General features: G+C 43.1%; 1 protein-coding gene across 1 annotated transcript in view; it reads right to left on the reverse strand.

Moving 5' to 3' along the window:
* Positions 1–26,412, reverse strand: part of SLC9C1 (solute carrier family 9 member C1) — a 105,548-nt gene that overhangs the window by 43,161 nt on the left and 35,975 nt on the right. The window contains exons 7-12 of the mRNA XM_038766268.1: positions 24,547–24,708; positions 22,903–23,002; positions 18,543–18,686; positions 17,880–18,054; positions 15,588–15,669; positions 5,073–5,239 (exon numbers count right to left, since the gene is read on the reverse strand). Coding sequence (XP_038622196.1) covers positions 5,073–5,239; positions 15,588–15,669; positions 17,880–18,054; positions 18,543–18,686; positions 22,903–23,002; positions 24,547–24,708 — 830 coding nt within the window. The remainder of the gene's footprint in view (positions 1–5,072; positions 5,240–15,587; positions 15,670–17,879; positions 18,055–18,542; positions 18,687–22,902; positions 23,003–24,546; positions 24,709–26,412) is intronic.

Raw genomic sequence — 26,412 nt, forward strand, 5'->3', positions numbered from 1 at the left:
ATCTCTACTTGAAGGTCTTCACATCATCTCAAGCTTAACATTTCCAAAACAGAACTCATTTTCCCAACCAAGCCTTGTCCTCCTGCTGACTTTCCCATCATTGTAGACAGCACCACCATCCTTCCTATTTCACGAGCTCACAGACTTGGCTTTATCCATGACTCCTCTCTCTCATTCAACCCACATATTCAATCCATCACAAAATCATGTCGGTCCCAACTTCACAACATCACTAAAATCCACCCTTTCCTCTCCATCCATATTGCTACCATGTTTATCCAATCATTCACCTTATTCTGCCTGGCGTACTGCATCTGCCTCCTTGCTGACCTTTCAGTCTCCTATCTCTCCCCACTCCAGTCCATACTTCACTCTGCTGCTCGGATCATTTTTCTACAGAGAAGTTCAGTACATGTTCCCCACTCCTCAAAAAACTCCAGTGATTGCCCAGCTATCTCCACATCAAACAAAAACTCCTCACCATTGGCTTCAAAGCACTCAGTCACCTTGCCCTCTTCTACCTCACCTCACTACCCTCCTGCTACAACCCAGCCCACACACTTCGGTCCTCTAATGCTAATTTTCTCACTGTGCCTCAATTTCATCTATCTCACTGCCAACCCCTCATCCATGCCTTCCTTCTGGGCTGGAATGCACCCCTTCCTCAAATCCAACAGACAATTACTCTCCCCACCTTCAAAGCCTTATTGAAGGCACATCTCCTCCAAAATGCCTTCCCTAAGGCCCCCTTTCCTCTTCTCCCATTCCCTCTGCATCACCGTGACTTGCTTCCTTTGAGCATCCCCCCGCCCAAACCCACAGCACTTATGAACATATCTGTAATTCATTTATTTATATTATTGTCCGTGCTCCCCCCCCCCCCCCCGCCCCTGCCAACACTATAAGCTTGTTGTGGGCAGGGAATATGTCTGTTTATCTTTGAATTGTACTCTTACAAGCATTTAGTACAGTGCTCTGCACAAAGTAAGCGCTCAGTAATAAGACTGAATGAATGATTTTTTTCTACAAAAACGTTCAGGACATGTTTCACCACTCCTCAAGAACCTTCGGTGGTTACCCATCCACCACTGCATCAAACAAAAACTCCTCACGATTGGCTTTAAAGCACTCAACCACCTTGCCCCCTCCTACCTCACCTCACTACTCTCCTTCTACAACCCAGCTTGCACATTTAGCTCCTTATACGCTAACTTTCTCACAGTACCCCAGTCTCATCTATCTCGCCACCAATCCCTCATTCAAGTCCTCCCTCTGGCCTGGAATGCCTTCCCTCCTCAAATCCAAAAGACAATTGCTCCCCCTACTTCAAAGCCTTAATGAAGGCACATCTCCTCCAAGAGTTCTTCCCTGACTAAGCACCCCCCTTTCCTCTTCTCCCACACCATTCTGTGTCACCCTGACTGACTCCCTTTATTCATCCCCCATCCCAGCCCAATAGCACTTACACACTGATCTGTAATTTATCTATTTATATTAATGACTGTCTCCCCCTCTAAACTGTAAGCTCATTGTGGGCAGGGAATGTGTTTGTTTACTGTTATATTGTATTTTCCCAGGCACTTAAAATAGTGCTCTGCATGCACTAAGTGTTCAATAAATATGATTGAATGAACAATTGAATACATGGTTGTACAATGTACATACATTCAGAGAGGAAGAGAAAGAGACAAAAGAGATAGTGTGAGAGGCAACAAGTGTTAGATGCCAGTAGTTATCATTATTTCAGTAGGCAGATGCTTAATACAGAACTCTACCCACAGTAAGTGCTCACTAAATACCATTGATTGACAGATTGATAACAAAAAAGCAGTGTTCAGATGTGGCTGAAAAGACGGATGTATAACCAACAGACTATTTGCCCTGAGTGCAGGTAAAGATAGTTCCTTGAATCATTGACATATTTGCTCCTCACAGGGCCTGACACTGTTTTCAAAATTGTTTATTCATATCCCAATCTTCCCAAAACTTCTGCCTAAATTTAATCCTCAAAAAAAAATTAACAAAGACCCCCTTTTCCAGAAGGATGGAATTTAAAGAAGGTGTTGTCCCTGAGTTATCCTTATCTAGAAGTTCAAAAAAGTAACTGCACAATCCCTCAGTTGGTTTGACTAGGTAAAATAGCCATAGAGAGATCATGGGGGTATTCAATCTCATTGAAGGAGTTAGGGCTACTGGGGATTATAGCTTAATGAAATCCATTTCAGAGATCAATGTTAATTCCCCAAATCTTCTCAGTTCCTTGAGATAAAGAATGATGACAAAGAAAGATTTTTTGTACCCTGCCTTTAGACAAAAATATAATTAAACAGCCCATTGTCCCTCCTACTCTGAATGCTCTCCAAAAGTTGGTTACATCTCTGAGTAGGCAATTTAAATGCTTCCTCCTGGTTTTCCTTGGAGAACTAAAATTTTCAAGGATGGCAAGTTGTCCAAGTTGCCTTCTACCTTTAAGTCTTCAACCTTCTCCCTTACTGTGAGCCCTGGGTAGTAATAAAAACTATCGGCTCCTCTGTCTTCCCTTCACAAGCTCCATTTTGGAAGATTTTTCCCCATTCCAAAGTCTGAACCACACCTCATTGGGGCAGAACAGAGAGATGGGAGAAGCACAGGCTCAGCAGGAATCTTGAAAATGGCTGGAAAATGTGGATTTTTGAAGACTGCTGCTATTGCTGATTCATGGCTACACGGCCCAGTGCTGACATTATGCATCGGCTACTTCAGCCATAAATGATTTCTGCCAGTAAAACTCTTGCAAATGTTCTGCAATGTACTGCACCTTTGCTGCCTGCCAATTCACTTGGGGCACGGCTGGCAGGTATGAGATAGAATAGACGGCACTATAATCAATTCTTTTCATATTATTTCAGTCCTGACATCATTGGTTACCTTAGAAGGCACTGTTTCTGTGGAGCAAAGGGGATGGAAGCTGGATTGGAGAGGATCTAGGAAAGAACTGGAGGATAGGAAGCAGAAGCAGTAGGTGTAAACAACTCTCTCAAGATGTTTGAAGAGAAATGGTAGGAGGGAGATGGGGTGTTAACTGGAGGGACCCGTGGGGTCAAGGGAAGGCTTTTTTAGGATAGGAAATACGTAAGCATGTTTGAAAGCATGTTTGTGCATCTAGCTTTACTTGTGCATCTAGCTTTACTTCTATTTATTCTGATGATTTGACATCTTTCCACCTGTTTTGTTTTGTCATCTGTCTCCCCCTTCTAGACTGTGAGCCCGCTGTTGGGTAGGGACCGTCTCTATATGTTGCCAACTTGTACTTCCCAAGCGCTTAGTACAGTGCTCTCCACACAGTAAGCGCTCAATAAATACGATTGATGATGATGATGATGATGAAATTTGATTGAATGAATGAATGAATGAATGAAAGCAGTGAGGAAGAAGCCCTTTGAAAGTAACAGTTGATAGCAGAGGAGGGAAGAAGGGAGAGGGTGAGTGTTTTTAAAAAGGTATGAAGGGATAGGGTCAGAAGCATAGATGGAGTGGGTAGATGTGGAGGGGGTGCCCATCAGCACCAGTCTAAGCTCTGGGGGATTTGCCCAGACCCTCTTTGGGGCCTCTCTGCTGATGCCACAAAGCATGGATCTAGGTGACAATATCAATAGCTTTCCAGAGGGCTATCTCAGTAGGATAAAGGCCTAAGGAATGTGATTGTTCGAGCTGATTATTGGATGGATGTGATTACTGAGGGCCTCACAGTGAGAAGGGATTTTAATGGGAACACATAGTAGTGGAGCAAGGCCAGGAACAGTGAATTGAAGTGTGCAGACAGGTAAGAGATTTCCTCTCTGGTCAATGACACACATTTGCCTGCTCAGCTGAGAAGTAAAAGGCAGTGGACACTTGGGGGTGTGGAAAAGGTCAGGAGCATGAGGAAGAGAGGATTGTGGAGTTCCTCCCTGGAGAAGTGAGGAATAATAATTATGGTACTTGTTAAGTGCTTACTATGTGACAAGTACTGTCTTAGGGTAACCAGGTTGGAACTAGTCCCTGTCCCACAATAAGTTTACAGTTTAAGTAGGAAGGAGTAGGATTTAATTCACATTTTACAAATGAGGTAACTGAGGCACAGATAAGTTAAGTGACTTGCCCAAGGTCACACAGCAGGCAAGTGGTGGAGCTAGTATGAAGTGGAACATGCCCAGTCAAGCAAAGGTAAATGTCAAGACTTTAAGTTTCAGTCTTTTGCTTGGAGTGCAGTTCTGCTCAATTTATCCATCCAACAATTGTATTTATTAAACACTGACCTAAGCACTGTACCTACATGATTGGGAGAGTACAAGAAACATGAAAGACACAATCCCTGCCCACAGGGCATTTACTTTCATGCACTGTATTTCCTATTAAGCCCCTACTTTCGGGACCCATGTCTCATCCTGGCCATTTCCACGAGTGTTTACAAAGACTAATGAGGGGATGGAAAGAGCCAGAACAAAATGATTGCTCTCTCATCATCATCATCAAAGGTATTTATCAAGTAATTATGATGCACAGAGCACTGTACTAAGCACTTGGGGGAATACAGTACAATGGAGTTGGCAGAACCATCTCTTAGAGGGGGAGCCTGAAGGGAAATCTGGAGACAAGACAGTTTAGAGTAGTAACAGGTGCTATAATTGGCAAACCACAGCATTGCAAGGAGTACCTTTTCAAGCACACATTTGTGGAATGGCTCACCTGCACAGGTGAGAGCTAACTGGAGCAAAACAAGGCTGTGCTCTATGCAAATACATAAATGTGCAAACCCATACTCACAGTAAGTTTCAGAAAATACTGGACAACATATGACTGCATCAAAACTCCCACTCTGGGCTACTTGCTGCTGAAAACTGCCTCACAGCCAATGGCCTCATCAGTGCAATTGAGAACACAGCTAGACTTAACTCAAGAGGACTAATTAATTGGCTGTATCCAAGGGAGCTCCAAACAGCTCTTCAAGGAAGTACTCAGGCGAGCTGAGGGTCAGTACTTCTGTCAGAGGCTTCAATCTCCTACTTCTAAATCTCATGGTTAAAGGAACTCCTTGAAGAGGAATTACTCACTTGATATGGATTTTTAAACACAATTGATTCCTCAACCAAATTCCAATCTGCATTGGCAAGATCTTTGTCAAATTTTAAAGTTGAAGCCGTGGTGGTGATTATTTCCTGGAAATGCTGAACAGTGTAATAGAGTGATTTCCGTTTTGTTAAGGTGACATCGCGGAGGCCTAGAGAAAGGAAGCAGTGGTTAAATAGTTAAGGGAATCTGTGCAACCTCACAAGAGTTACATGATTTTGATTGGCTCTGTTTATTGTCAACAAATACAACTGGAAATGAAAGGAAAGTGAAAATCAGAGCAGGCCATTTTATACTCCATTCTGAGAGAGACAAACCAATTGTTCCACTGACTAAGTTGCAAATGTAATTTACTCATACCAAATTTAGAGTACAATAGAGGAGCCAAAACCTTTATTCTGGGCCTGTATTTATCTCTTGACCAGGTACGAGCCCCAATTTCCCACCTGGCTAATTCTTTTTGGAGTCAGCTAGCAGAAATATCAATTCTTTATCATCATCATCATCATCAATCGTATTTATTGAGTGCTTACTATGTGCAGAGCACTGTACTAAGTGCTTGGGAAGTACAAATTGGCAACATATAGAGACAGTCCCTACCCAACAGTGGGCTCACAGTCTAAAAGGGGGAGACAGAGAACAAAACCAAACATACTAACAAAATAAAATAAATAGAATAGCTATGTACAAGTAAAATAAATAAATAAATAGAGTAATAAATATGTACAAACATATATACATATATGCAGGTGCTGTGGGGACGGGAAGGAGGTAAGATGGGGGGATGGAGAGGGGGACGATGGGGAGAGGAAGGAAGGGGGTCAGTCTGGGAAGGCCTCCTGGAGGAGGTGAGCTCTCAGCAGGGCCTTGAAGGGAGGAAGAGAGCTAGCTTGGCGGATGGGCAGAGGGAGGGCATTCCAGGCCCGGGAGATGACGTGGGCCGGGGGTCGATGGGGGGACAGGTGAGAACGAGGTACGGTGAGCAGATTAGCGGCGGAGGAGTGGAGGGTTTATCTGGATTGGAAAATATATTTGTACTGAAGTGTTGACACCTATGTACAGATGCACTTCTACTTTCCTGTCTTTTTTCCACTTTGTCTACTCTTATACATTTCTGTGTGTATGACTTCCTGCATGTTAGTTTTATGGGGTAGTCTCCCTTTGAGTGTTTGCATGCATATGTATAATAATAATAATGATGGCATTTGTTAAGCGCTTACTATGTGCAAAGCACTGTTCTAAGCGCTGGGGAGGATACAAGGTGATCAGATTGTTCCACGTGGTGCTCACAGTCTTCATCCACATTTTACAGATAATAATAATAATAATAATAATGGCATTTGTTAAGCACTTACCATGTGCAAAGCACTGTTCTAAGTGCTGGGGAGGATACAAGGTGATCAGGTTTTCCCACGTGGGGCTCACAGTCTTAATCCCCATTTTACAGATGAGGGAACTGAGGCTCAGAGCAGTTAAGTGACGCCCAACGTCACACAGCAGACACAAGGCAGAGCCAAGATTAGAACCCAGGACTTCTGACTCCCAAACCTGGGCTCTTTCCACTGAGCCATGCTGCTTTCCATTGAGCCAAGCTGCTTTTGTGCATGAACCCATCCAACAGGTTGTTTATATATCTCTTAACCTGGGGTCTCTACTCATTTATCTCTACTCAGGAAGTGAGGAGGTCAGCAAGGAGGCTGATGCAGTAATCAAAACAGGATATGGTAAGTGTGGCCCAGTTGTCCTTCTGGACTCTTGGGTAGTCCCAGGGCAGGCCCAGGGGATGATGTGGGCCGGGGGTCGATGGCGGGACAGGCTAGAATGAGGCACGGTGAGGAGATTAGTGGCAGAGGAGCGGAGGGTGCGGGCTGGGCTGTAGAAGGAGAGAAGGGAGGTGAGGTAGGAGGGGACGAGGTGATGGAGAGCCTTGAAGCCGAGGGTGAGGAGTTTCTGCCTGATGTGCAGATTGATTGGTAGCCACTGGAGATTTTTGAGGTGGGGAGTAACATGCCCAGAGTGTTTCTGGACAAAGACAAAGTTAGATATTGTCTATGTCCCACTTGGGGCTCATAGTCTTCATCCCCATTTTACAGAAGAGGTAACTGGGGCACAGGGAAATTAAGTGACTTGCCCAAGGTCACAAGTGGTGGAACTGGAATTAGAACCCAGGTCCTTTTGACTCCCAGACCTGTGCTACCCATTATGCTGTAGGCAACACTGCTTCTTATATAATGGCTCTTCATATAATGCTCATATAGAACACTAAAGCCATTGTCACAGGACATATAAGATGCTGCCATTATCACTGTCTTAGAGAAAGAAAGGAAGACCGTAGAAACGCTTTTGAGAGTTCACTGTCTCCCACTGGGGCAAGATTAGATCCTCTGCCCTCTTGGGCTGGCTCCTGAAGAACACTGTTAACTACACCCTCTCAGAATCGATGTAACTTCAGACCACAGTCAGCACAACAGACATTATCTGTGTTACAGATTACAGAGAAATGCCAGGACCTACACTAGATTCCTACATAGGGTTTGTGGACTATACTAAAGCATTTTCTTCCATTAGCAGACCTAATCTAAAAAGGTATGCCCCCGCTACAGTTTTTCAGGGTCCTAAATCTATTTCACAATGACATTGCTAACTACAATAAAATTGGAGGGGCTTGCCGTCTCATTACTCTGTCACCAACAGAGTAAAACCAGGTTGTGTATTCAATCCAATCCTGTTCCATCTTTTCTTTGCAGCCAGACATAAGGATATGACAGTCATTCTAGAAACTAGTGGAAGCTATTATATTTTGATATAATTCCAATCTTTTTGGGAGCTCCTGTGACACAAAAACCTGAGCATGTTATCTACTATTTTTACAGATGCTCCTAAGTGCTGATGACCCAAGTAAGAAGACATGCAGATGATTCTCTCCTTGACTCCCTCCAATCTGGCTTTCACCCCCTTAACTCCATGGAAACTGTCCTAACAAAGCTCATCAATGATTTCCCTCGTGTCAAATCCAACTGTCCATCTGGCCATCTGGCCAACTGGTCCCCTACTCCATCTCCACTGCCTTGGGCCCTGAGGCCCACGTCCTTCTCCTGGAAATATCATCTATCCTTTGCTCCCTTGACACTGTTCTCTCCTAGTTCTCTCATTTCTCAGGTGGCCATTCTCAGTCTCTTTTGTAGCCTCCTCCTACCCTTCCCACTCCCTGTGAGGGTCCCTCAAGGCTCAGTTCTGGGTACCCTTTTACTGTCCTTCTACACCCACTCCTTTGGAGAACTCATTTGCTCCCATGGCTTCAACTATCATCTCTATGCAGGTGATTCCCAAATCTACAACTCCAGCCTTGATCTCTCTTCTCTGCAGTCTTGAATTTCCTTCTGCTTTGGAAGTCTGCCGACACCTCAAACTTACTATGTCCAAAACAGAAATTGTTATACACTCATTCAAACCCTGCCTTCTCCCTGTCTTTCCCCTCCCTGTAGACAGTGCCTCCATCCTCCCTATCTCACAAGTTCATAACTTTGCCCTTATCCTTGACTCTTCTCTCTCATTCAACCCACATACTTGTCACCAAATCCTTTCAGTCCTACCTTCACAACATTATTAAAATTTGTGCCTTCCTCACCATTCAAAGTGCTACCATGCAGATCCAAACACTTATCCCATCCCACCTTGTCTACTGCATCAGCCTCTGTTGATCTCCCTGCCTTCCATCTCTCCCCACTCTAGTCCATACTCCATGCTGCTGCCCAGATCATTTTCCTAAATAAAATTCAGTCCATGTTTCCCCATTCCTCAAGAACCTCCAGTGGTTACCCATCCACCTCTGCACTGAACAGAAATTCTTTACCTTTGGCTTGAAAGCACTGATTTACCTTGCCCCTCCTACCTTACCTCACTGATTTCCTATGAAAACACAGAACATTCACTTAGCTCTTTCCTATGACAACACAGAACACTCAGCTCCTCTAATGCCAACCTACTCACTGTACCTTGGTCTCATCTATCTTGCCACTGACCCCTCATTCATGTTCCATGTCTGTCCCTGTAACTCCTTCCCCCTTCATATCTTACAGACCATCACTCTCCCCACTTTCCAAGCCTTATTAAAATTACATCTCCTCCAAAAGGCCTTTCCTGACTATGCCCCTATTTCCTCTATGCACTCTCATTCATTCATTCAATCATATATATTGAGTTCTTACTGTGTGCAGAGCACTGTACTAAGCGCTTGGGTATGTCACCCTTGCACTTGGATTTGTACACTTTGTTTGATATTTACCCCACCCTCAGATATGTACATATCTGCATTTTATTTTAATGTGTGTCTCCCCCTCTAGACTGTAAGCTCCTTGTGGGCAGGTGGAACAAGTCTTCAAGCTCTGTTATACTCTCCTAAGTGCTTAATACTGTGCTCTGCTCACAGTAAGTGCTCAATAAATATGATTGTCTAATTGATTAATTAACAAAGCACTATGGAGTGGTAATCAGTCTGTGGGGGACTGATGTTACATACAGCACTTGTGTATATTTGTACATATTTATTATTCTATTCATTTTATTAATGATGTGTATATATCTATAATTCTATTTATCTATTTTGATGCTACTGATGCCTGTCTACTTATTTTGTTTTATTGTCTGTCTTCCCCTTCTAGACTGTGAGCCCATTGTTGGGTCGGGATTGTCTCTGCTGCCGAACTGTACTTTCCAAGTGCTTAGTATAGTGCTCTGCACACAGTGAGCACTCAATAAATATGATTGAATGAATGAATGAACAAATCAACATCTGCACAAATCCTCTTCATGACCAAGGAGCAAGTCAGTGACTTGAATGCTGACAGCTTCTTTCCTTTTTGTTTTTTGTTGTTTGAAGAACCAATTTTAATTTTTGAAAACAATTCAGCTTTATGGACTTTCCTTATTCCTTTAAGATGGTAGCTGCCAAATTCTCTATTGTACAAGTTTTTTATAGCATTTGGCTTTTCTTCACCATTTACTGACTTTTCCTCTATTTTTTCTCTAATTATGGAGGTTTCATTTTATCTCAGCTTGCTAAATGACTTTTTTTTCTATTGGAATTCTAATTTTTAAAGGATCACATTCACTACTTTTCAGACACTTCATTGGCTTTTTCGATCACTCCTTGAATGTATCTGCTTTATAATATGTGCAGATATGTTGCTCTGTTTGCAATCACAATAGCTTTGTTTCCTGGTGTCAGTGGCTAACTCTTCTTTTGCCTTGATCTCTATTCCTTTTCTTGTTAAACCTTTCTCTTCATTGTAATTCTCTCCTTTCTTTTTGGTTCCTCTGCTGTTTTTCATTCTGAAACTCACCTATTCAGCAAATGTTCATTGTTGTGCTGCCCTCTGGATGTACCTCTTTACCCAAGAGTTGCCATTTGTGTATGCAAAGGTTGGGGGCCAGATTGGTAACCATCAGCTACATATGGAGATTCACACTGGGCAGGAGAAGAACAGGGGCTGAGACCCCTGATATCGGAGAAAGAGGCAGGGGCCAGATCCATTAAAATGGAAAGAATAGAGTGTTTCAAGTCTTATACCAATGTCTTTCACTATATTCCCTGACACCTGGATTGATAAATTAATCAGTAATATTTACTGAGGGCTTACTGTGTGCAGGGTACTGTTCTAAGCACTTGGGAGACTACAATTCAGTTGAATTGGTAGAGCTATTCCTTGCCTCCCCCTGTCCCCAATTCCTCCCTGCCTACACAAATAATTCCGTACTCCAGCCTTGGTTCTGTGCAAGCTGTAGGGTCCCTCTATCTGGGAGGGGCCATTTATATCTCTGTCAGTTCCACCTTCACAAAATCTCTAGCATAAGCTTTTTCTTTCCATCCAAACTGCTACCACTCTGATCCAAGCACTTAGAAGCAGCATGGCTTAATGGATAGAGCACTGGCCTGGGAGTCAGAAGGTCATGGGTTCTAATTCCAGCTCCACCACTTGTCTGCTGTGTGACCTTGGGTGAGTCACTTCACTTCTCTGGGCCTCAGTTACCTCATCTGTAAAATGGGGATTAAGACTGCAAGCCCTATGTGGGACAGGGACTGTGCCTAACCTGATTTGCCTGAATCCACCTCAGTGCTTAGTACAGTACCTGGCACACAGTAAGTACTTAACAAATACCACAATTATCAGCATTATTATTATTTTCGCTTTGAGTACTTCAACATCCTCCCCACTGACCTTCCGGCCTCCTGTTTCTTCCTCCTCCAGTCCATATTTTACTCTGCAGCTCAGATCAATTTTCTGAAAAAATATTTAGTACATAGCTCCCTATTCCTCATCTACCTCTGCATCAAACAGAAACTCCTTATCATTGGCTTTAAGGCACACAATCAGCTCACTCCCTCCTATCTTACCGCTAGCATCAACCCATTTACTGAACCTTAGTCTTGTCTTTCTCACCTGATCCCTTGCCCATGTCCTCCCTTGGGCCTGGAACAGTATCTCCCTTCACTTTCAATTGTCCACCACTCTCCCCAACTTGAAAATCCTTCTGAAATCCCATTTCCTCCAAATGGCTTCCCTGACTCAGCCCTCATTTCCCTCCCGCCCTCCCCTATGTGTGAACTGCACATTTGGTTGTGTGCCTCTTAAGCACTTAAGGCTCTATACTGTACACCCATTTATTCAATCGTATTTATTGAACGCTTACTGTGTGCAGAGCCCTGTACTAAGCACTTAGCCCATTGTGGACAGGGAATGTGTCTACCAACTCTGCTGTACTTTACTCTTCCAAGTACTTGGAACAGTGCTCAATAAATATGATTGAATGATTTTCATTCCAGCCCCACAGCACCTATGTAAATAGCCTTATACTCTACTATTTCCTCTATCTGGAGTTTATTTTAATGTCTGTCTTCCCCTGTAGACAGTAAGCTCCTTGTGTGGAGAATTGACACCGACCAACTCTATTATATTGTAGTTTCCCAAGAGCTTGGTATAGTGTCCTGCACACCTTTGACTTTCTGATTGATCAGTGGGGTTCAGATTGGGAAAATCTGTGTGGTGGGAGGGGGAAAAGTGTTTAAATATGGGTGTGTCTCTGTATACTTATCCAAGGGGTAAAACCTGAAATGGAGAAGGGGAGGAGCTTTCAGAGATTGTTAGCACAGACAAGACAAAAATTGGAAAATTGGAAAAATTGAGACTGGGTTAGTAATGGAAGGTGACAGGTAGACTAATCAGGGCCTATGCATATTTATGGACCTAGGAGTGTGCAGGGGATAGGGCACAGCAATGGGGAGAGACACCACAGCAAAGAGAAGCAAAAAATTTGAAGTGCAAGGAGTCCAAGTTGAGGAAGTGTGAGAACCTGCCTTGGAGAAAGAAGATGAAAGCACCTGGGGAGAAGTCAAGGAAGACAAACTGGATACCTGCAACACTGTTAAAACCCAGACATGTCCTAAAAATGGATGTCTGGCTTACAACTATGTTGAATTTCTAGTAGCCACAAGGTTATAGAAGTCAGGACCCTAAAAATATTTAGCCCTGCCCTCAGAAGAGCTGAGAGCTGGCCTTTTGGGGACAGGAGTTGAGCAGCTTGGATTTTGCAAGCTGGCATAGGCCCCAAGTAGCATGGCCTAGTGGATGGATCTGGGAGTCAGAGGAACTGAGTTCTAATCCTGCCTCTGCCACTTGTCTGTTCTGACCTAACTTATCTGAAGATTCAGCGCCCATATGGGACATGGACTGTGTCCAACCTGATTATCTTGTATCTACTCCAGCACTTAGTACAGTCCCTGGCACATAGTAAGTATCTAACAAACACCAAAAAAAAAAGTAGTCTGCCCCATTCAAGTCAGGGCCAGGAAAGGGAACTGAGAGAATAAGAGCTTCTCCCCTCCTTAACTTCCATCTTCAACCGCTCACTCTCCACTGGTTCCTTCCCCTCTGCCTTCAAACATGCCCACGTCTCTCCCATCCTAAAAAAACCCCTCTCTTGACCCCACCTCACCTTCTAGTTATCGCCCCATATCCCTCCTACCATTCCTTTCCAAACTCCTTGAACGAGTTGTCTACATGCACTGCCTCGAATTCCTCAACACCAACTCTCTCCTCGACCCCCTCCAGTCAGGCCTCCGTCCCCTACATTCTACGGAAACTGCCCTCTTAAAGGTCACCAAATGACCTCCTGCTTGCCAAATCCAATGGCTCCTACTCTATCCTAATCCTCCTTGACCTCTCAGCTGCCTTTGACACTGTGGACCACCCCCTTCTCCTCAACACGCTATCCGACCTTGGCTTCACAGACTCCGTCCTCTCCTGGTTCTCCTCTTATCTCTCTGGTCGTTCATTCTCAGTCTCTTTTGCAGGCTTCTCCTCCCCCTCCCATCCCCTTACTGTGGGGGTTCCCCAGGGTTCAGTGCTTGGTCCCCTTCTGTTCTCGATTTATACTCACTCCCTTGGTGACATTCACTCCCACGGCTTCAACTATCATCTCTACGCTGATGACACCCAGATCTACATCTCTGCCCCTGCTCTCTCCAGGCTCGCATCTCCTCCTGCCTTCAGGACATCTCCATCTGGATGTCTGCCAGCCACCTAAAACTCAACATGTCCCTGACTTTCCCATCTCTGTTAATGGCATTACCATCCTTCCCGTCTCACAAGCCCGCAAACTTGGTGTCACCCTCGACTCTGCTCTCTCATTCACCCCTCACATCCAAGCCGTCACCAAAACCTGCCGGTCTCTGCTCCGCAATATTGCCAAGATCCACCCCTTCCTCTCCATCCAAACCGCTACCCTGCTCATTCAAGCTCTCATCCTATCCTGTCCGGACTACTGCATCAGCCTTCTCTCTGATCTCCCATCCTCGTGTCTCTCCCCACTTCAATCCATACTTCATGCCACTGCCCGGATTGTCTTTGTCCAGAAACGCTCTGGGCATGTTACTCCCCTCCTCAAAAATCTCCAGTGGCTACCAATCAATCTGCGCATCAGGCAGAAACTCCTCACCCTGGGCTTCAAGGCTCTCCATCACCTCGCCCCTTCCTACCTCACCTCCCTTCTCTCCTTCTACAGCCTACCCCCCACCCTCCGCTCCTCTGCTGCTAATCTCCTCACCATGCCTCATTCTTGCCTGTCCCACCATCGACCCCCGGACCACGTCATCCCCCGGGCCTGGAATGCCCTTCCTCTGCCCATCTGCCAAGCTAGCTCTCTTCCTCCCTTCAAGGCCCTACTGAGAGCTCACCTCCTCCAGGAGGCCTTCCCAGACTGAGCCCCTTCCTTCCTCTCCCCCTCGTCCCCCCTCCATCCCCCCATCTTACCTCATCATCATCATCATCATCAATCGTATTTATTGAGCGCTTACTGTGTGCAGAGCACTGTACTAAGCGCTTGGGAAGTACAAGCTGGCAACACAACTTACCTCCTTCCCTTCCCCACAGCGCCTGTATATATGTATATATGTTTGTACATATTTATAACTCTATTTATTTATCTTGTACATATCTATTCTATTTATTTTATTTTGTCAGTATGTTTGGTTTTGTTCTCTGTCTCCCCCTTCTAGACTGTGAGCCTGCTGTTGGGTAGGGACTGTCTCTTTGTGTTGCCGACTTGTACTTCCCAAGCGCTTAGTACAGTGCTCTGCACACAGTAAGCGCTCAATAAATACGATTGATTGATTGATTGATTGATATTTCATGACTGGACCTGATCTTTTTTTATCCCATATCTACCCCCAGGGTTTGGCACAGTGACTGAACATAATAAGCACTCAATAGATACTATACCTAATGACAGAGTTTTGAAACTGCTTTTAGCAGCAGAAGTTGGTTGAAGCTCTCAGTGGAAAGTCTTGCTCTCAAAATATGCAAATGATCAGAACATTATTGCCAAGATATTAAGAGAGGGACTTTATCCCTCCCCAATTTCTGATGGCTAGATCATGCATGGCAATAGGGCATCTAGCAAATATAAATTATTTTGACTGTAAACAGAAGTGTTTTACAGTTTTTAGTAAAACTTTAAACTCATTTATATTGAAGATGAGTTGAGGCATTAATATGAATCACTCAAACCAAAAACCACTAAGGCCTTCACTTTCATTTGGTGGTTTAAATGAGTTTTCCTTGTTCATTCTTTCACAATATTCATGTTCAGACTCTCTAGGTACAACTATGTAACTACAATTACCTAACCAATTTAGGCATACAATTAAACCAATAAAAAATCCACTTTTTAAGCATGACCTGGATTCTGCCAGTTCAAATCGATATTTTGCCTGAACTGTTGGCGAAGTGGATAGGCCAAGCAAAAGCCTGCCTCAATCCAGATTGCCAGTCTAGAGCATCCAAATCCAAATCCAGCATGCAATGGCTCGGGCTTTGGCTTCATTTTGACTGTGTTGCTCTGTCCTCATTTACCATGTGAGTCATCTGGGTTCACCATGATCAGTACTTAGCTTTATTATAAATATTCTCCTCCATCCCCACAGTATTAATGGATATGTTTACCTAATTGGGTAACAACCCAGGGCAAAGTGAATGAGTTCACAATCAGGGTAATTAAACATAACATCACTACTTGAAGCAATACCTGAAACAGAAAACAAAAAGTCAGTACAGCATCTTCAACCAGTTTAAATAATGCAATCCCATCAGTAGTTCCAGGTACTTTCATTGAGACAGGGGTTTCAAGCAAGGTTTAAAAAAGACATCTCAGCAGTAGAAGGGGAGACAAGTTGCATTGCCCAGGATGCAGAGACTCCTTACTTCCTTTCAGGGGTCACTAACCACCAAGGTCACTACTTTGCCAAGAGCACTTCAGGAGAAGGGTCTGAGGTGAGGTTGGCACAGCATGCTGCTCTCCAGTTCAGCCCATGCTCTACTCCTCCTGGACTCCCAGGAGCTTGTTGTTTCTCTCCCTTCTCCTGCATTCCTAGCCTGTCTCACTGAGGAGAAGAAGGAAGGGACAAGTCTGCACCATAACCCCTGCCATGAGCTCCTGGTATCATAGTGTCCCCTGCTCCAGGGTTACCTTTCCCCCAGTGACTCCCCAATCCAAACAGCTAAGGCTCAAAAGAGACAGGTTACACAGGAGCAAACTGTAGCGAGATATTAAATGCGTGGTTGTGAGAGAAAAGTATGCCTTCAGGTCATACCCAGTTTGGTTTAGGGCAGGTCTATAGGGTATGAAGTGTAGTGGACATTTACCAATTATCCTGAGAATCCACTGAGAAGCAGCATAGCCTATTGAACAGACCATGGGCCTGAGAATCAGAAGGACCTGGGTTCTAATACTGATTCTGCCACTTGTCTGCTTTGTGACCTTGGGCATGTACTTTGCTTCTCTGTGCCTCAGTTACATCATCTGTAAAATCAGAATTAAGACTGTCAGCCTTGTGCAGGATGTGGCCTGCATCCAACTGTATTAGCTTGTATCTATCCCAGTGCTTAGTTTAGTGCCTGGCACATAGTAAGCACTTAACAAATATCATAAAAAAATTCAAAAATTTTATCCATGGAAAAACTGAGGTATTGAAAGATCAAGTCTGGACCACAGTGCTAAGGAAGGGCAGAATCTCAATTATGCCATAAAATGAGACAGTGAATTTTGTCAAACCAGAACACCACTCTTAAGGCTTAATTGATCCCCACTGGACATGTCTCCTGGAGGTGACTCTTTTGGCTTTCGGGAAAACAATGAACAAAAGTTGGTCCTAAAGGCCAAAGGATTGGTAGCTGCTTTGTGGGATGCTGACAGCCTTGCTCTGAGCTGGCTAGACTCGGGGTCTTCTGAAAGTTCCAGGGTGAATAGGTGTATCATCCTGAACTACTCTTGGACAAACAAAACAATATGTTGGCATCAATTCATGGGATGAACTGTTTGTTTTACCTAACCAGTTCTGGCCTTGCTAGTGCTAGGCAGGCTTTTCCCACATAGGATTGTAGGGAAAATGACCATTTCCTGAGAAACTTTATTTTTCCCCAAACAAATTTTCCTGGACTAATCTCAACCACTGCTAAATAGATGCTAGAATAGATACAATGGAATCAGATCAGACACAGTCCTGTCCCATATGAAGCCCACAGTTGAAGAAGGATAGAGAACAAGGCTTACGCTCCCATTGTACAGGTGAGAAAACTGAGGCACAGAGAAGTTAAGGGGTTTGATCAAAGTCATATTTCTCTTGATTTCCCTCCACATTTTTGTGTAACATGAGTCAGAAAAACAGCTGAGCTCAGACCTGAGGCACCTAAAGACCCAATTCTCTATCCACTTCATCTAAAACATTCTCTTGCTTCCTTCTTCCAAGATTGAGTCAAACAACAGTTTTTAGGGTGCTTTAAATTAAAATAAAAAAAAATTATAGGAGGGGAAAAAAGATCTTCCCATTTCAAGCTAAACAGCAGTTGACTTTAAAGCGTAATAGGGGCCTTTCTGGAAATCTAAATGATTCATGCAATGATTTGGACCAAATTCATTATCAGATAGTTGATTCATTTCTTTAGAGCTAAAGTAAAACCTCAAAGGATATCTGACCTAATCTGAAACCTTTGTTTAAGGACATCAATGCATTTTTAATTGGACTTGGAAAATAAGAACAGGGAAAATCACCTGCAGCTAGTATGGGGAGAAATCAGTTAATTTTTTTTCCATCAGAGTCCTGATCCCAATCCATTTGCCGGGTTAGAAGAATTGGATTTGGTCCACTTCACTTAAATTAATGTTTGTAGTACACAAAAGCCCAAACCTCAAAAATGCCAAACTAAGCAAAACTTTCTCTCTTTTTTTTTTTTTTTTACCTTAGCTCTTATCCTTTCCGAACTCATGGTATTCATGTTGTAGGAAAATAAGAGAGCCATGTTTATATTAGGAAGTCCCCTCATTTCACTCCACACCAACGTAATTGCCCAGCGCCAGTTAAAACCATTTCCAAGGTAACTCAAAAAAGGATTCAAAACCAAAAGAACCATAATTCTGCAAACATGAAAATGGATAGGAAGATTAAAAAAGTTATATAATCATAAATGCAAGCTTTCAATCCCTCCCTCATCCAATAGGCTACAAAATTCTAACTTAATAATGATAATAATGATGGCATGTGTAAAGCACTGTTCTAAGTTCTGGGGAGGATACAAGGTGATTGGGTTGTCCCACGTGGGGCTCACAGTCTTAATCCCCATTTTACAGATGAGGTGACTGAGGCACAGAGAATTTAAGTGACTTGCCCAAAGCCTATTAGACAAGTCCCAGAAAGCTAAAATGAAGGCTATATTCACTTTCTGATGGGATTTTTTCTCCCCTCCAGAGTAGATATCTTGAGAAACATACAACCCATTGGGTTTCCTGAGGAAACTCCATCCAGAGGTGACTGGGGAAATAGATAAAGCATGGATTTTTCCAAACTTTCAGAAGTGAGCTCATGTCACCTTAAGGCTTGGAAAGGTGACAACGATTATTCTTACCTTAAAACAATCAGTGTAAAGTATAACTGTACTGCATAATATATATCATCGACTGACAGAGTTACGTAAGAATGAGCAGGGACAAGAATTCCAATAAGGGTGAACTCCATAACAATTGCAAAAAATGTTATACATTTCCAGAACCTGTTTTCAAGAAAAATAGACATTTCAAAAACAAGAGAAATAAAGATTATTTTTCAAAACTTCTGAATTTTTACATTTCCTGTCCCTTGTCATCATTATTACTACTATGCACCTCCCCTTCATAGGAACATTAAGACTTCTGACACAACCTAACACCTGTAGACTTATTAGCACTTTAGCATTTATACCCATCCTCAACACTTAATGTATGTAGCAGTAGTATTAATAAGACTATTAGTGGTAGAGGAGGAGGAGGAGGATTATTTTACTGAGCTTGTATTATGTACAATGAACTGTACTAAGCAATAGGAAAGTACAAAATGGGCAATTGATAGATTCCGACACGGAGGAGTTTCCACTCAAATGGAGGAGAAAGACATAAGACTATTTAAATAATAATAAAAATAAATAGTCCAAATAAGCATAAACACCCAAGTGTCAGAGGTGGCTTGTGGGTTCATATGAGCTGGAGTAATGGGATCTAATTAGGAAAAGCATGTTGGAGCAATGAACTTTCTGGAGAGTACTAGTCTTGGCTCCATCCATGACCCTCCAAGGATTTATTAAGCACTTGCTCTGTGCAAAACACTATAGGGAGTACAATAGAGTAAGTAGGAACAATACCTGCCCTCAAGGAACTTACAATCTAGGCTTGCCACTTGTCTGCTGTGTAACCTTGGTCAAGTTACTCAACTTCTCTGTGTCTGAGTTATCGCATCTACAAAATTAAGACTGTGATCCCCATGTGGGCAGGATCTGTGTCCTACCTTGAATCTACTCTATTACTCTTGTATTCTCCTACCTACTCCATTACTTCCTCCTATCTGCAACCTATTTGTCTCCACCACTAGACTGTAAACTCCTGGAAGGAGGAGGTCATGTACACTAATTTATACTAATGTATTTATACTAGCTTATACTAATGTATTTATTCTAACTTATACTAATGTATACTAATTTCTAATGTTCCCAAGTGGTTAGTATAGGGCTCTGGACACAGAAGGAGCTCAGGAAATGCTACTGATTTTTTTATGGTGTTTGTTAAGCACAAACTATGTGCCCAGCTTAGTTCTAAGCACTGGAGTAGGCAAAAGCTAATCAATTTGGACACAGTCCATGGCCCACATGGTGCTCACAGTCATGCATTAATTTATTCATTAGTCGTGCTTAATGTGTGCAGAGCTCTGGTCTTAATCCCCACTTCACAGATGAGGTAACTGAGGCACAGAGAAGTGAAGTGACTTGCCCAAGGTCACACAACAGACACAACAGACATGTAATGGAGCAGGACTAGAACCCAGGTCCTCTGACTCCCAGGCCCATGGTCTATCCACTGGGCCATGTTGCTTCCTATTACTTGATAGAACACTCAGATTTTGGTTTGGTCAACATTGTACTCTACCAGTTGTTTTATTTTTCCCATCACTCCTTCTCTGTTCCTTTTGCTAACTCCTCTTTTATCTCCTATTTCTAGCCATGGGTGTCCTGCAAAGCTCTGGGCAGGGTCCCCTGCTTTTCTCCCCCTATATTCACTATCTTAGAAGACTCATCTGCTGACAAAGCTTCAGCTACTATCTCTGAATGATTGACTCACCAATCTACCTCTTTACCTATGATCTAGACTGTAAAGTTCCTTAAGGGCAGGGACCATTTCTACCAACTCTGCTGTATTGTACTTTCCCAAGTGCTTAGTACAGTGATCAGCATACAGTAAACACAGCTGAATGATGCTCTCTCCCCTGCTCCCAAATCCGGCATCTCCTCTTGCCTCCAAGACAGACACATTCCCTTAGATGACCTGTCAGCCCCTCAAACTCAACATGTTCAAAATTGAATTTCTCATCTTCCCTCCTAAAGTCCCCCTCCTCCCAGCTTTCCCCTCATCACTGGCAACACCCACAGGCTCCCTTTAACTGAAGACCACAAATGAAGTGTCACCTTCAACCCATCACTATCATTTAGCTCTTACATCCAAATGACTGCTAAATCTTGCCAATTCTTCCCCCAAAATATTTCCTCTCCACTCATAGAGTCACTACTTAGGTTTAATAACTCATCATGGTATGACTAGGCTACAGTATCCGCTTCCTTGCTGTTTTCACTGCTTCTAGCTGCGCCCCAATTCAGTCTATCTTTCATCCCCCTGCCTGGATTGTCTACCTGAAACATCACTCAGAACACATCTCCCTCTCCTCAAAACCTCCAGTGGTTGTCCATCTCCCTCTGCATCCAACAAAAACTCCTTACGTTGGCTTCAAGTGTTTCCACACCAGGTCTCCCTATTTTACACATCAGCTCCCCTCACCTGCTACTCTCCAACTTGTACTCTTTTATCCTTCTAATCCCACATCTTAAGAATGACCTGTTTCTTGTCTTGTCTGCCTCTGATTCCTTGTACATGCTGTCCCCTACGTCTGGAATTCCCTTCCCCCCAAAACCTGCCAGACCTCAGATCTCCTCACCTTTTAAGCCCTCCTGGAATCTGTCTCCTCCAACAAGCTTTCTCAGGCTGATTACCTACACCCCAAGAAACATTCTAATTCTACTGTTTACACATTGTCTTGTGTAAGTCTTTCTCTTTGGGGTGTAAGCTCAATTTGAGCAGTGAACATGTCTTGTATTTGGTTGTCCTTTCCCAGTGCATTGTTTATCACAATCCATTGCACTCAGTAAATACCAACATTTGTACTCTTAATTACAGCTAGCTGGAGCAATTGAAATGAGGTGAGTGTACTGCCTAGCTACTCTAGAAGGAGCTCAGGAAACCCTCATGTCTGAGGAGGGGAGGAGGATGAAGAGATGCATGAACAGGAGTAGATAAAGATTCCAGAACTGCCAAACAGAAGCAGTCAACCAGATATCTAAATTGTATATTGGAAAACAAAATAAATTGACTAGCCTAATTGGAGAAAGAATAGAACAGGAAGAAGAAAACTTGTTTGAATTGTTTTCCTCAGTGCTTTGGTAACGGGCTTTGCACAGAGTAAACACAATGCAAATATTAATCACAGTCATAAAAGGGGGTCTGCCTGCCAGCAGCTATTTATTTTATCTTTTGGCCATCAGTGCTTTACTCCATGGGAGCAATCACATTTATGGATCCCAGTGGGTGGAGGAGATTCCAGTTGACCTCAGTAGAGTGGCTGAATTCCCCGGCAACCATTTGCTTTGATCAAGGTTAGTCAATTTTGTTTTTATGGTATTGTTAAGCACTTACTATGTGACAAACACTATTCTAAGCACTGGGGTAGGTACAAGTTAATAAGGTTGCACACAGTCCCCGTCTCACATGGGCCTTGAAGTACAAATAGGAGGGAGAACAAGAGAACTGAGGCACAGAGAAGTTATGTGACTTGCCCAAGGTCACACAGCATGCAAAGCTGGGATTAGAACCCAGGTCCTCTGAGTCCCAGGCCCGTGCTCTTTCCATTAGGCCATGCCATTCTCAAATGCATTAATTCAAATGTATTTGCCTAGGAGCCTAATGGAGAAACATACTTTTTCAGAAAGGAGCACTGTACCTGATTTAAACTTAGACCCCAGGGATGCACACTAAGTCACGGATCCTCCCAAAAGCTCTTCCTTTAGAAGCACCACTTCTGGAAATTTACCAGTCCAGGTAAATCCCTGGAAGGGCAGAAGTGACCCATGACTAACTTTGACCTAGCCAACTTAGCTAAAGAGGGATTCTTACGCTATTTCATTCCTGCAAGCTGAATAACAATAGTATTTATTTGTTTTGCGAGAACTGATTTCTGCACAATTTTAAGATATCAGATACCCCCTGGGCCTCTTTCTAGTCTCTCTCACCCTTGACCTCTTGAATTTCCTCCCACTTCACATCTGAAAGACTACTGCCTTCTCCATCTTCAAAGTTCTGAAATCACACCTCCTCCAGGAGGTCTACCCTGGTTAATTGCTCATCTCCTCACCCTATTTACCATCTCTCCCACCCCAAACTGCCACTTCAGCACTTCCATAGCATTTGGGCACTCACTTCCCCCTGGTATCATTAATGTACATATCTTTATACTCCATTGCTTCCCCCTACCTGGACTTTGTTCTAGTGTCTTTCTCCCCTGCTTGACTGCAAGCATTTTTGGGGCAAGGATCATGTTTTTCTCTCCTATATCTTAGTTCAATGCTCGATACAAAAAAATAAGCTCTCAATTTCAAATAACACTGATTGATTGACTGATTAATATGAGATACTTACTTGAAAAGGAAGAGCTCAGCTCCTGGTCTAAAACTGGTTGAATTTAGAAAAAGCCCTAAAACAGCGAGAGAAAGAATTCCAGACATGCCAGACCATTCAGCTAGAGAAAGAAACAGACACATAAAAAAACAAATATGGTGATATCAAAGATAAGCAACCACACCAGGGATAACCACCTTCAACATGGCACTGGCACCTAGGCCACCGACAGGTGACTGTGAGCCCGTTGTTGGGTAGGGACCGTCTCTATATGTTGCCAACTTGTACTTCCCAAGCATTTAGTACAGTGCTAAACACACAGTAAGTGCTCAATAAATACAATTGAATGAATGAATGAATTAATGAATTAATGCTGCCTGCCCTAGGCTTCCAGCAACAGGACACCACCCTGCCCAGTTCCCTGGGCACGCCAATGCCCAGAAACAGACTTTGTTCAGTAGGGAGGGCCTGGAGAACTCAAGGATGTGCCACCCCATTACCCTGGAATTACAGGTTCTTCTGGACTCAGACCCTAATGTATAATTTTGGGGTCTCAAGAGACGATTCCGATCACCATGTGAACTGTACATGATCGGGAGGAAGGGAGTTTAGGGAAAACAACTTTATCTTTTTTACCCAATTATCTTTTTCCTAACCACTTGCTTTCTTCTTCTTCTTTCTCTTTGTCCTCTGCCACTCACACACTCAGACACCCACATGAGCTCACATGTTTATCATTTCAGAGATTTAAGGGAGGTCAAAATGGCTGAGCTCCATCCCTATTTCTAGTAATCAATAGAGAGGAGAGTCTGGCTGATAATTGCATGCCACGGTGCTCCATGCCATTTCTAAGGAGACTACAGGATTACAAAATTCAGTAGCTACTTTTTTATGATTACAACAAGCATTCTGGAATAGTTTTATTTTCATAATCTTTTTCTTTCTCAGTAAGTCATAGAAATAAGGAAATTAATGTATTCATTTTTACTGTTCCATGATACTGCTTTAAGAATGAATCTGTGGCTCTAAGTAAATTGTGTATTTCTAAGTCTTCTTTCTTCCATAGTGTCCAAGATAGAACTCTGGCACTTTCTAAATCATCCCCATGGCAAGAGGTAGAGAGCTGTAACACTATGAATTTTGCCTGTCAAACCCAACCTAGCGAGGAAAAAAATCTAAGCCTCATGAGGGACTCAAACAGATTAAAATAAATAAATGATAAAGCAGCCCCCCCCCCAAAAAAAAAAATTCACAATTAGAATGCAGCAGCCCCAATTGCACATTTGGTCAGAGGACATTCCAACTATTTGAGGAGGTTGAGGGGCCATTGGGCCTGGGTCCCACCTGACCAGAAGGGTCTCACAGTAACTTAGTCAAAAGTCAGCCCCTGGGCCTTTTGGATGTGGGAATGACTGCCTGACCTAAGCCTGGAGCAGGAGAAAATGAATCCAAAGGAACAAAGTCTCAATCTTTCTTCTCCGCTGACAAATTCCTGTCAAACTGAAAATTCTAAGGCTTTGCAGAACCTACTTAGAGAGCCTTGATTCAATAGTCAGACATTCTAAATTTTAAATGCCTTCTGATCTCAGGAAAGAGAATGAGATGGACAGAATTTAGTTATTACTTCTAAATTATGAGGCTTACACCAGTGTGTTTTCCACTTACCAAGATAAAAAATGATGTATACCGATGAGAAACTAAGAGCTGCTTCTGTGATATCATCACCAAATGTATTAACCAGCCAAAGCAAGAACACTTTTGAACTGAAATAGCCAAATATACAACTTAGTACATATTTTTTCAATGGGATTTCATATATCTGTTTACCTGCAGAAAAATGAAATTTTTAAAAATTAATAGAAATAACTTCCTCAAATTTTTTCAGTCATAACCATTTTCCTTCATCATAATCATTATGGAGTGAGTGACATTTTGAGACAGAGCTCACTTCTAAGCTTCTAAGGGACTTTCTAATCTAATGAGGATCCCTAGCATAAGTGGACAAGTCTACTATAGATTAAAAAGTGTTCCAGTAGCTATGAATACAGTGAATAGATTAGCAAGCTCGTGTGGGCAGGGAACATGTCTATCAACTTTGTCATATTTAATGCTCCAAAGTGCTTAGTATAAAACGTTGAATTCAGTAAGCACTCAATAAATACTACTGATTGACGTACATAATACACATACAGAAAGAGACAGGTTGAGCAGCCACAGAGATCAGAGGAGAACCATGTCAGTCAAGCTGAGGTTGGATATTGTTTCCAGAAAAAGGGAATGGTTGACAGTGTTAAAGGCAGCTGAGCTGTCGTGGAGGATTAGGATGGAGAAGAGGCCACTGGATTTAGCTGGAAGATCATCAGTGACCTTTGAGAGGGTGGTTTCTGAGGCGTGAAGGGTATGGAAGCCTGATTGGAGGGGGTCAAGGAGAGAACTGGAGAAGAGGAAATTGAGACAGAAGGTGTATATATCTCAATCAGGGAGTTTGGAGAGGAATACTAAAACTCCTCACTTTCAGCTTCAAGGCTCTCCATCACCTCACCCCCTCCTACCTCACCTCCCTTCTTTCCTTCTACAGCCCAGCCCACACCCTCCACTCCTCTGCCACTAACTTCCTCACTGTGCCTCGTTTTCACTTGTCCTGCCGTCAACCCTCAGCCCACGTCCTCCCCACGGCCTGGAATGCCCTCCCTCCGCACATCCACCAAGTTAGCTCTCTTCCTCCCTTCAAAGCCCTAGTGAGAGCTCACCTCCTCCAGGAGGCCTTCCCAGACTGAGCCCCCTCCTTCCCCTCCCCACAGCACCTGTATATGTGTTTGTACAGATTTATTACTCTATTTATTTTACCTGTACATATTTACTATTCTATTTATTTTATTTTGTTAATATATTTTGTTTTGTTGTCTGTCTCCCCCTTCTAGACTGTGAGCCCGTTGTTGGGTAGGGACCGTCTCTATATGTTGCCAACTTGTACTTCCCAAACCCTTAGTACAGTGCTCTGCACACAGTAAGTGCTCAATAAATATGATTGAATGAATGAATGAATGAATAATAATGATGGTATTTGTTAAGTGCTTACTATGTGCCAAGCACTGTTCTAAGCGCTGAGATAGATACAAGGTTATCGGGCTGTTCCACGTGGGGCTCACAGTCTTCATCCCCATTTTGCAGATGGGGTAACTGAGGCACAGAGAAGTTAAGTGACTTGCCCAAAGTCACACAGCTGACAAGTGGTGGAGTTGGGATTAGAACTCATGACCTCTGACTCCCAAGCCCGGGCTCTTTCCACTAAGCCATGCTGCTTCTCTAGAGGAATAATAATAATAATAATAATAATAATAGCATTTGTTAAGTGCTTACTATGTGCAAAGCACTGTTCTAAGCACTGGAATGGTAGGAGGGAGATGGGGCAAATACTGGAGGGAGTCATGAGAGGGTTTTTTTGTCATGCTGCTTCTCTAGAGGAATAATAATAATAATAATAATAATAATAATAATAATAGCATTTGTTAAGTGCTTACTATGTGCAAA

The sequence above is a fragment of the Tachyglossus aculeatus genome, chromosome 24 (genome assembly GCF_015852505.1).
Source record: "Tachyglossus aculeatus isolate mTacAcu1 chromosome 24, mTacAcu1.pri, whole genome shotgun sequence".
NCBI classification, from domain to species: domain Eukaryota; kingdom Metazoa; phylum Chordata; class Mammalia; order Monotremata; family Tachyglossidae; genus Tachyglossus; species Tachyglossus aculeatus.